The sequence below is a fragment of the Strix uralensis genome, chromosome 6 (assembly GCF_047716275.1).
Source record: "Strix uralensis isolate ZFMK-TIS-50842 chromosome 6, bStrUra1, whole genome shotgun sequence".
Taxonomy (NCBI): Eukaryota; Metazoa; Chordata; class Aves; order Strigiformes; family Strigidae; genus Strix; species Strix uralensis.
Genome location: NC_133977.1, coordinates 35,139,438 through 35,151,173, shown reverse-complemented (window position 1 = coordinate 35,151,173; position 11,736 = coordinate 35,139,438). Strand labels below are relative to the sequence as shown.

Below are 11,736 nucleotides of genomic sequence, written 5' to 3'. Positions count from 1 at the left end.
TAGCTATTGCAATGAAACCCTGCCTACCTGACAAGTTTGCTTTTCTGTTGCTTGGAGAAAGTAGTTTGAGAAATCTAGTATGAGAACCAAGCTCCATTTTTCAATTTAAAGTCTGCTAGAATACAGAGGTTTCCAGTGGCTACAAGCTGGCATAAATTCATTCTCCAGGCATCTGGCTTCCACAAAACAAACTGTCTCCCATTTAAGACCCATCTAAGAAAGTAAAACTTGGCAGTCCTATTAGTCCACTAATAGAAAAGAAAAAGTAAAAGGACATCTTGTGGTTAGTTGTAGGTAGGTAGTTAGTGCACTAACTCAAAAGAAAATTAGCTTGGACAAGCTATCAAGAATTCTGCATCGTCATTGTGCCTGAAATCTTTATGGTATATTGTTCATCTTCCAGTCTCTAAACTGTCATACAGCCTCTGCATACATGGGGATCACACTAGTGTACAAGTGCTTCAGTTTTACCTCCCTGGCTTTTTTTTTCTTCAGAAGGATGGTAGTGGGAAGCAGAAGAGGAAATCTGAATTGCAGTTCTCAGAAAACACCAACCACAAATTAATTTGACAGCTATGTGTTTGATTTGTGCTGTTCTGAAGTAAAAGCACATCCATCCCATGCTCTGCTCCACAGGCTTCGAAGACTGTACCTATCAATACAGAGGCTTATTGATTATGCCAAGACCAAATCGAATAACTTCATGAGAACTGAGAAAAGTAACAAAAAAGACCACCACCACCAAATCCCAACCAACGATCAAACCTAACCTTGATCCTGCCCCACTAAAGCCACGGAGCACCTGCCCTCCAGCTTTGATGGGGATCAAACCAACCCCATAGAGAACGTCTAGTCCACCAGCCACATGGCTTTTCTTGAGCCCTTCCACCTAGAGAGCAGAGCTGTTACAGACCTGGGGAGGCTAACAAATCCAAATATAAGGAAAAAAAGGCAACAAAATCTCATGTAGACGGCTGCCTCAAGTATTCTGAGACTAAGAAACAATTATTCCTTACAACGTCCCCCTGATTTTGCTGCCTTAGGGAAAGATCTTGGAAAAGATTTGAGCAGAACTTATTTTGGTGCTGCAAAAAGCAATTTTAGGCAGATAGTCACTGCAGGGTTCAGCAGTCATGGCCTCTTATCCTGTCTTAGGTTGCCACAACAACGTTCCCCTGGAAGAGAGAAAATATTATGTCTCTGAGCAGCCTTCTTGTCCCATCTCCCTTCTCATAGCTTTGAACAAACTTTGTTTGAGGACAGATTATCTAGATTGCCCAATCGGAAGTGAATTAAAACTAGGACTGTTTTAAAGACCTGCCTTGCTTTCATCCAAATACATATTTCCTTTACAATCAGTTTCTCTGGGCATCAGTTTGAGCCTTTTTTTTAGGATCAGCTGGAACACCTTTCCTCTTTTCCACCACAATTCTGAAAGCAATATAGAGTGCAAATAGCCGTTAAGACACAGTGTCTGCTCAACAGAGACACATTTCTTTGTGGTCTTCCTACCCCCCAGTGACAGCCAAGGCTTTGGTAGATCCTGATACAGCACCGTGACTCACCCAGCCTGTAACAGTTTAACTGGGATCACAGCAGTATTCTTACTATGCACAGCAGTGTCTTTTGGAGACTTCTCAGTGTTCGCCGTCAATATGTAATAACACTATGCGTTGTGAATCATGGTGTTGCTGGAATCAATAGGATTTTGCATATTAATTGCAAACACACCCAAAAAGACAAAGGAATTTATTGGCTTAATTAGCATTTCAGCTTTAGTAACATTCAAGCTTCACACAAATTGATAAATAGCAGCACAGCGTTACTCCTCGAGGATGCTTTGCCTTTTGAGAGGGGATGCTCAAGTTTACGATCCAATCTCTCTCAGCTGCAGCAATGCACTCAGCAGGGTCTTGGAGGAGTTGAGCTTCAGAGATATTTGACACCTCTCTTTCCTAAGCAGGTTGCTAGATGCTGGCAAAAGGAGCTACTCTACCCTCTCTGCAGATGCTAATGGTGTTTTCCCTGGAAGGTATTTATATAGTCACACTTATTGGGCCAGACACAAAATGGAGGGGGACCATTTCCATCTCTAGGCTACAAAGACTGAGATTCATTATAACACGTCCCCAAACACTGCATAACAGGAACCAGTTGCCACACTGGCAACCCGAGGGTAGCTACACATAATGTACTTAAGGATTGGTTCTGACTCCACAGATGCTGAGAAAAAGTAAGTTTGAAAAGAATCAGTGTACCCGGAAGCAGACTTTGGCCTTTGGGCTCCCAGCTCCCAGGAAGGACAATTCCATGAAAAATGAGGTGCCAGGAGAAGAAGAAGCAAACGTCAAGAATTCAACTGCATACCAAAACAAGACAGAGAGAAACCCACCTGGATCTGATCTCCATCACCTCATGCATTCACACGCTGCAGCACAGCACGGCTGACGCGAAGTTTCAGAACAGCATTATAATAATGAGGGAAGAGCAAGACACTACCTGAAAAGCAGCTTCCTCCCCAAGGAGTTAAAACATTTTCTGCATTATCATACCATCAAAATTGCATCTTAAGACTAAGATCGGACAAAGAATCATTGTTCATAAAGCCTGTGCTCACATCTTCAAAGAAGTTATTCTCCTGGGCATGTTTCCCCCTCATTCTCAGAAGCAGATCTCTTCTCTTTAGGATGGGGATCACATCACAACACTTAAGCAATAAGCAATTTGTTGACAAAGAGAAATGGCACCAAGAAAACATTTCAGCTGCATTCAAGACTGGGGTTGGCTATTTTTTTGTTTGTTTTTCTAGACATGATCTGGCAGCTGCAAGCAAAAAGAAGCGCCAGGATCATGTGAATGTCCCCTCGCTGGGAGAAGCACAGCCAAAGGCTGCAGGCGAGCCACGCTCTCCATGTCACCGTGCTCACAGCGCACTGGAGGAAATAATCCTGCATTAATAGGGCAGCAGATCACAGGGATCAAACAGGCCTTTTCTGTTTCTATCCTAGCTCATGCCAAAAAACAAACCTGGAGCAAATGCAACAGAGAGAGGGATATGCCATCAGCCCCTGTGAAGAAAACCTACTCCCACTTATTAGAACATAGGGCTGTGCCACGCAGGGTAATGGTTAATCCAGGCTATTTTATAATTGGAAGAACCCAAAGAAGATGGGCATTTATGGCTTTCTCTACAAGGAAGCAGGGCCATAACTCACAGCTCGTTCAGAATTATGCTCTGCAAAACCTTGAGAGCAAGATCCTGCAGAGCACTCTGCAGCGGGGGCCAGGACACAGCAGTGCCTCAGCACCTTTCAGGCTGTGACCTGAAATAACCAGCTGTCAGGGCTTCAGCCTGAAACACAGGGGGAAAGAAGGGGAATTTCGATGTATGTTCAAGCCTAGGACATCAAATCATACACAGCCTGGTTTTTGCCTACCCAGGAGGTGATGCCTCTGTCCCCCAGGCTGTTCCAGGGAACCAGCATTGCCCTCTACTGGCCTCTTCCTAAGGCATCGTTAAGGCCAGTAACAATCTGGTCCTAAATCAAGAGGAAGAGGAAGGAGCTCAGATCCCTGCTTTAATCCCCCACGCAGCCTTCAGAAATGAAGCTTGCTCAAGGGCAAGTGGTGGGCTCAAGAAATAGTCAAGCATCTTCCCCACTTCTGCTGTGGCACCTGCTATGTGACCAAGGGATTAACTTCTGAACTGGCACAGGCTTGGTCTAAGAGAAACGAGCGGCCATTTGCATATTAGCCATAGCTTATAATCAAGCTGAACCTCCTTCTGCCGTTAGATGTGAAACCAGCTGAGAGCAGGCTCTCACCTGTAAGTGCCAGGGTGTCCACACGGTAACAGTTTACCCCTCTCATCTGTAATTAATCTTCCAAGTCTCTGCATGATGCAGACATTCACAGAAAAAGGACCAAACTCCTTGCAGTCTCAAAGTCAGTGAAGATTCAGTTAGTCTTTATTTCATTCTGACAGGCTCCTTTATCCCAAAGACAATACTGAGACACAGCATCTTAGGAATTTTTCCTAGAGTTCAGTCCAATAGCAATAAGGGAAAAAAATGGCATGTTACCAAAAAAAAAGGTATTTAACACAAACATACTAGATTTAAAATATATTTATATGCCATTTTGCCTTTAGCTACCACAGACCCCTTTAATATAATTAGTCTGTGACATAAACAGAAAAAGATCACATGAGCATCCACCAAACCCATCCTCCCTACTTTGTGAGTTCACAGATTAAACCTGTCCAGGCACTGTAAGACACTGAAGGAGCCAAGCAAGGAGATAAGCAAGCATTAAATCACCGAGAAAAATGCCCAGAGTGAGTTTCAAAGGCAGTAAGGCCAAGACCAAAGTGTGGCTCAATGCACATGTGTAAAGTCATGAGGCACAAAAAGCAGCACTTTCCTTTTCTAACAGCAGAAGGGAAAGAGGAGAACCTAGATATGGATGTCTCCTGCCCCGCTGCGGGCCAGGGTGTCCCCATCAACCCAGGCATCACTCCACCAAGGGATGAGCATCGAGAGGAAAATCTGTGGGCCCAGACCTTTGAAAATACAGAAGCACCAGACTTCATGTGGGACATCAGACACCCAGTTGCTCTTGCAGCAGGGCTATCCTCAGAAAACTCCTTCTGTACACTGGCTAGTGAAAACTTAGCCCCAGCAGCTAACCTGCCTCACTCAAGTCAAAGCAGGATTTCCTCACCCATCTGCCTAGAGACTTGCCAGGAGCTCCCCAAGCCAATAAAGGTCAAAACAGAAGAAAACAAGTGCCCACCCACGAGCCTGCTGGAAAGCAGAGTCATCTGAATGCCTTCCCCCAGGGAACAGCCGCAGACGAGGGGTGGCTGGCACTCCTTTCTGGGCTCTCAGCAGCATCCCCATTTCCCTTTCCACGGTGTTTTGTGTGCTTGGATGTCTCCCTTCTCCCCTCTTTTCCAGGGATTCCTTCCACAGCTGGTGCTGCCCAGGCATGGTACAAGGGTCAAGGATTCACATCAGTAGCACAAAGATCAGGGATTTGTTGCTGCAATATCTAAGTTGCTTTGAGAGCATGAACATCTGTCTATTTTTCTTATTTTTTTTACTATTAGTTTAACTTGAGCATGCAGCTGGGCATGAAACAGAAGTACCTTTTGTCTAAAACTCCAACCTCCCACTCCTTTCAAGGAGGTTTCCCTATTTGCGTCACATCTGATCATCTCACAATTTTTAAAAGCATTTGCTTTACTCATCAAGTAAAATAACACCTCTGAGGGGTCAGACCTCCAGAGCAGACACTGGCTAATGGTTGTTTGAGATGCCAGTATCATTTGGGAAAGTGGGTTCCAGAGAAAGCAGAAGCCAGCCTCTGAGTATGCATTAATTCCCTCCTCTGACCCAAACCAGGAGACCAGGGTATCCCCGCTACAAACAACCCATTCTCTTTGTGTCGTGAAACATATAGAACCCATGGACCACACGGAAGTGGAGGAGGACCCAGTAGAAGCCCAGGGGGCTAGAAGCCCACCACAGGCTGTTGGCTGGGCTGCACGTGACCCTGCTCTCACCCACAGCCACCGCAGCACAGGGACTGCCATCCCCATCCGCAATGCTGCCTCTGCTTTTCTGGACAGCTGCACCACCAGGCACTGAAGTTTTTCATCTCCCAATTGCTTTCCCCTGTGTTACTTCAGAAACAAACCAACCCACACACTGAGCCACTACCAAGATGACTGGGATGGAGGAGCCTGTCCAAGCACCAGTGCCGCAGATGCTGGGTGAGAGCCGTCAACCCCCCACAGAGGTAATCTCAGAGGACCCTGTGATGAGGAGAGGAAACAAAAAAGCCTGGGAGCAGCCGAGGGAGACATTCATTCTATCGATTGTGTAAACTGTCAGTGGAGTGGCAACGAGCATTTTTTTTTTGTTTCTATCCCAGGGAATAATCCAGCCTGATAATTAGTACATAAGAGATAAGTGGAAAATGAGACATCTAGCGAGGGTGGTTCAAGCCTCCTCATGACATTGATAATGTGCAGATACATAGATCACTGTCGGGGCAAACCGCCACTGTGAGCCTGTGTCTTCCCATTGCCTCATCAATCCATCATCCGCTTAGCTACTGACACCTTGGCAGGCATACACCGCCAGCCCTGCATTTGAATTGCGAGGAGCAGGCTCCACCAGGGAATACAGATTTAAAAATCTAAGATTCAAATTTGTTTAAGTATTGTGAACAGCAATTCCCTTGCAAGGCATCTTCATTGCCCTTTTGCCAAGGGGGAACAGTTGGGTCTTTGTTAGAAGTACAAATTGCTTCTTAATGCAAAGGATAAAGCGGAGCCCAGGCACCTCCTTAGAATTCCTCCTGGCTCCTGCTAATGCTGCTGCATGTCAATTTTAATTTTTTGAAATTTAAACCGAGGGCTTTGTGTCTAAGCTCCATTTCATCGTAGGGGAGGGGAGGAATAGTCAAGAAGGATTACGGATCTGGGGAGAATTGAGGATCCATAGCAATTATACTTCATTTGGGTCTCAGACACTGGTTTTAATCATATTCTAAATAGTACAAATTGACAAGACATTAGAGATTGATAAGTGTCTAACACATGTACCTGGTTATGAACTCTGCTTCCCTCAGCTGGGGGATGCTTGAGGACAGGATGAAGGGAGGAATTGCTTTCTCTCTCTGACCCTCCTCTTCCAGCCAACGAGAAGACAATACCCACCGAGGACTAGGTAGGAGACAGAAGAGACTGTAAGAACTCAGTCATCGCTGGGATGCCCCAAAGTGGGGCTGGAACAAGTTCATCCCGGCTGTGGTTCCCTTTCCTCCTGCGAAGTCAGGCGGGGCAGGGGTGAGCTCCAGCCTTGGCAGAGCCGTTGCAGCCTGGCTCCTGTCTCTCCTACCTGTGAAACTGCACTAACATTGCAAAAGGCAGTAAGCTGATAGAGAGGGAAGACCTTCAGGAGGGAAAAATGAAATGACAAGGCAGTGAAATGAAAGTAAATCAACTTAGCTCTTTTAGCTTCAGCAGAGCAACCCCAATTTACCCAAACTGAGGAGGTTAACTACTGGGGAGATGATGAAAGATGCACCTCCTCCACCAAAGGCTCAGAACCACACACCCTAGTTACACACCCATGTGCTTTTAAAAGGACACAGAGTGGCTGGGATTTACCAAGGACAAGCAAGAGAAGAATCTTTCCGAATGGTCTGACTCTGTCAGCCTTCAGTGAGCTTTCTCTCCCAGCCCATCTCAGGGACTGTGCAGACCCACCTACAGTCAGGTGTGGTTTCCAACCCATATACACACTGCAAGAGCAGGGGTTTAGACAGACACTCTCCCCTGCTGCCTTCTTACATTTGTTAAGTGTGTTACAGAAACACGGCTTTCCATAATCACCGATTAAACCACTTTTCCCGTACTTTACTAACCTCTGGATCAGGCTCAGACCCAGTAAATCTGTTTAGGAGATCCGCTCCACATCCCCACTTTCACCTCTTGATGACTGTGTGCTTTCTTTTCATGAAAATGCATAAAGGTGAAGCTTTTTTTCCTCTCCCTCTGCTTCCTCCCAGCTCCCTTGAATCATAACCAAGACCTAGGCAAGGTGCCCTGTCCTAACTTTAAATTTTGCTGCAAACCTTAAGGACTGAAGTGACCCCTTCCTTTACCTCCCACCCTGCCGTGGCACCACCACGGCGCTCCTTTGCAGCACTGGAAGAGACAGACAGCAGGAAGGCATTGTCTAAAAACATCATTTAATGTGATATTTTGGTGATTGTGGTCAACGACTGAATTCTTTTGCAGACAGGAGCAGGTTTGACGTTAATGACACCATCATTCACACGAGCATTGCATTGCACAGAAAAGAAAAGTTTACACTTGACCCCATACAAACAAAGCAGCAGAGGAAAAACCAGTTATGGTCCAGTCCCACTTCATGAATAGTCAATCTCAAAATTCATCATCATAATTAATACTCATTGACGAAAAATGTGACCGGTTCAAATTCCACGTGCAGCACAGTCCGAACCCTGGGCTCTCTTACACCCCCTGGGAACCACTCAAGAGTTTCAAGCTGCCGAGCTCCTCGTGTGACACATAAAACACCGAGGCTGACAAAGGGAGAGGGGGGTTCAGAGCAAATGGGGGAGAGTAAGGAACGGGATCGCTTTGTTTCACTTCTATTTTGTTTCCACAGGGGTAAAAAAAAAAAAAAAAACAACATACAAACTGATAATGAAGCTAAAGTGACCTGTGGAGACAGTGGACACCGGCAGGAACAGCGGCACGACGGGGTACAGAAACACCACTCAGCCCCACGCGTATCAGTGGCGGGGCCAGCTGTGTCACGTCGCTTGCTGTGTGTTAATCGGGGTATAAAAGAAAGCCAGAGAAAGTGCTGTACTTATTGTTGTTGCCTCCGTGCGCTTTGCCTCCGTCCAGCTTGACGTACACTTCGTCGCCGGAGTCCAGGTGCAGCACCACGCTGTTGCTGGCGTAGTCGTAGTTCTGGTCCGCGTCCTGGGCGATGGCACTGGCCCGCACCTGCCAACACAGCCGCGGGGCATCAGCGCCCCCCCCCCCCCCCCCCCGATCCCCTCTTCCCCAGCCCCTCCATCAGCCCCCCAGCCCCTCCGCTACCCCCGTGCCCTCCCTCCCGCCCCCCTCCTCGCTTCTCCTTCCCCCCCATCCCGGCAGGAAAGTTTGCAAGCCGGGAGTCTGGAGTTTGCCGCGGCTCTAAAGCTGCTCCCCGCGGCGCATCCCTGCCCCGACGGCGGGGAGGATGCTCCGGTCGGTCCTCTCCCCGGGAGCGGCGGCGGGCGGCGCCGGGGCCCGGCGGGGGGACACCGGGGGGCGGGGAGGACGCGCGGGGGAGCGGCGAGGACCCACCTGCCCGTTCTTGCAGAGGTCGGCCCACATGCTGGTGCCGTCGCCGCCGCGCATGAGGATGTGGTAGGTGAAGAAGTAGATGCCGCGCACCTGGCAGGTGAACTTGCCGCTGGCCGGGTCGTAGTGGTTGCCCAGGTTGGTCACCACGTCGTCGAACTTGAGGACCTCGTAGCCTTCGTGGGGGCTCTTCAGCCCCACGTAGAAGGCGATGCGCGGCCCGCTGAAGGCGGCGCTCAGCCCGCCCGCCGCCTCGCCGCCCGCCGCCGCCCCGCCGCCGCTCCCGCCGCCGCCCGCGCCCGCCAGCGCCAGCCCGGGCAGCCCCGGCTTCCCCGCGTCGCCCCGCTCCCCCGGCGGGCCCCGCGGACCCGGCGGACCCGGCTCCCCGGGGGGTCCGCGGGGGCCCGGCTTGCCCGGCCGGCCCGGCTCCCCCTTGGGTCCCTGGACGAAGGGCGGCGGGGGGTTGGCGCCCAGGTCCTGCAGGGCCTCCACGGCGGCGGTGCTGCCGGTGCTGCCGGTGCTGCCGGTGCTGCCGGGGCCGGGCGGCCGCCCGCCGCTGTACGGGTCGCAGATCATGCGGCAGGTGCCCATCATCTCGTAGTGGGCGCCGCTCTCGGCGGGCGCCTGCAGCAGCAGCAGCGGGACGGCGACGAGCAGGGCGACGGCCATGGCCAGGGCGAGCCCGGCGGCGGCCAGCAGCCGCCTCCTCCGCTGCCAGAGCCGGGCGGCGACGGCGAGCAGGTCCTCCTTGCCGTGCGAGGCAATGGTGGCGCGGGGGGCCGGCCGCTCCCTGCGGGGGACGGCAAGAAAAGGCGGTGAGCCCCCCGCCGCCGGCGCCTCCCCGCCCGGCCCCCGCCTCAGCCCGCCCGCCGGCCGGCCGCTCGCCCCGCCATTGCCGCCGCCGAGAGCCGCCGCCGAGAGCCGCCGCCGCCCCGCTCCGCTCCGAGGGGACGCGGCGCCCCGTCCGCCCGGCGGGGCTGGGCCGGCGCGGGGGCGTCGCCGCGCCGAGCGGGCGCCCGGCTCTGCCCCGAGCCCCCACGGGTGGGGGGGACCGGGAGGAGGCGGGGGGGGCTGGTCTCGCCCGCCCCCGGTGCCGCCCCGACGTGGGGGGCGCGGAGCCGAGTGGGGCGGAGCGTAGCAGGGCGGGCGGACCCACCTGCGGGGCGCGGGGGGCCGGGGCGGAGCCGCCCTGGGGGGCCCTCGGGGCTCCGCCGCCGCTGCGCCCCGCGGTGCGCCCGCCTGCCGCCACCGGCCCTCCCGCCCCGCAGAGCGCCGGCGGCGGCGCGACCCCCCGGCCGGGCGGGCGGAGGGGAGAGGCTGCGGGGCGTCCCGCACGTCCCCGAGCTCTCCGGCCCCCCCCTCCGATGGCTGGCGCTTGTCGGGAGGGTACCCCGTCCGCCCCACCGGCACCGGCGGAGTCCCTGTGGGTGCCGCCCAAACTGCGCCCCACTGAAACCGGGACGGTCGGGGACGCGTCGCTTTGCCCCGTTCACCTGCCGCCCGAAACTGCTTCTTCCCTTCGTCCCTCCCTGCCCGCGGCGGGACGGGCCCTGCGCGGTTTGCCGGGCCGCCGCCGAAGCCCCCGGTCCCGTCGGGGCGAGCTCCCTGCCGCTTTCCGCGGGAGCGGGTGGGGGAGAGCCCCGCGCAGGCAGCAGGTTACCCCGGCGTGTTCCCCGTGGCTTCCTCAGCCTCCCCCCGTCGAGCCTCGGCGGCCCAAAGGCGAGCGGGAAGACATCGCGAGTGGATCTTGCTCCGCAACAGATCCCAGCGTAATTAAAGTTCCTTCCACCCGCCCCGATTTCCCGAAGGCAGGCAGGGCTTGCCAGGTGGAAGGGGAGCCCTGGGAAGAAATACATTTTGTAGAGTTTAGGCTGGGTTACAGCACAGTTTTTTGTAGGTTTCCCTGCGTAATAAGGGGTCCAAATCAAGTGGGGTTTTCCCCAACCGGGAAATTGTGGTGAATTGCCTTTGCTTGTCTGAGTTAAACGGTGCTAGTGCAGCGGGAGCTCTTGCGTCGTTACCTGCCTACGGGCATCGCCCCTCGGGAGAGTCAGTTGTGATCTTACCCACGCGTGTCACAGCGGTGGGGTAAGCACCCGCCCCGGAAAAAAAAAAAAAAAAAAGAAAAAAGAAAATTAAAAAAAAAAAAAAAAGAGAGAGAGAATAGGACAGTGCTATTTCCTAAGGGCAATATTTCCGGGTCCCCCGCTTCCTTGGTGCGTAAGAAGGGTGAATTTCCAGCGGGTTCACCGGAGCTGGAGGCGCTCTGGTTTGGCTTAAAACGGGCAAAGCTGCAGGTCGAAGGAAGGGAGCCGCTCAGCCTGATCCAACGCGCCGGAGCTGATGGCCTGGGGGCATCCTATGGAAATGGTGGCATACGGGCTTCTTCCGAGAACTGCAGAAATGCCCTACAATGATCTGGGGCTCTTTTGTTAGCTTTCCTTGAAATTTAAGGAGGGGACATCAAGGCTTTCCCATCTGGAATGCAGGCACTTCAGGACCAGATCTCATCTCAGTTACGTCCCTGTGTGCGCCAGCAATTTTTCCTGGAGTTATTCGGGCTTTGCTCTGCTGCTGCTGAAATCAGGATTCGTCCCTGGCCCTCCAAGTGTCTCTGTTTCGGTTTTTGTTTGTTTTTTTCACATCTATGTATTGGAAGCTGAAAGGGAAATACATCTTGTAAATGAAAACCTTTCCCTGAGAATTGTATACATAGTCGTATTAACCACGTCTATTACTTAGCACAATGCAGCTAAATGTTTTAAGAGATGAGATTGTAACAAAGATCTAAGTCCTTTTCCTCTCCTCTGAATTACCAGTTGCATCCCACAGTGTTATTA

General features: G+C 52.2%; 1 protein-coding gene across 2 annotated transcripts; it reads right to left on the bottom strand.

Annotated features, from left to right (window-relative positions):
- Window positions 1-7,747: 7,747 nt before the first annotated feature.
- On the bottom strand, window positions 7,748-11,087 carry C1QL2 (complement C1q like 2). 2 transcript variants are annotated; one of them, XM_074872330.1, is made up of 3 exons: window positions 10,557-11,087; window positions 8,900-9,686; window positions 7,748-8,554 (listed from the first exon to the last, which is right to left on the bottom strand). In XM_074872330.1, the coding sequence occupies exons 2-3, from the start codon at window positions 9,563-9,565 to the stop codon at window positions 8,375-8,377; spliced, it is 846 nt and encodes a 281-aa protein (XP_074728431.1). In that variant the 5' UTR covers window positions 9,566-9,686; window positions 10,557-11,087; the 3' UTR covers window positions 7,748-8,374. The 2 variants fall into 2 exon arrangements, with proteins under 2 accessions (XP_074728431.1, XP_074728430.1); XM_074872329.1 differs by lacking the exon at window positions 10,557-11,087 and having other exon boundaries at window positions 8,900-9,816.
- Window positions 11,088-11,736: the final 649 nt, after the last annotated feature.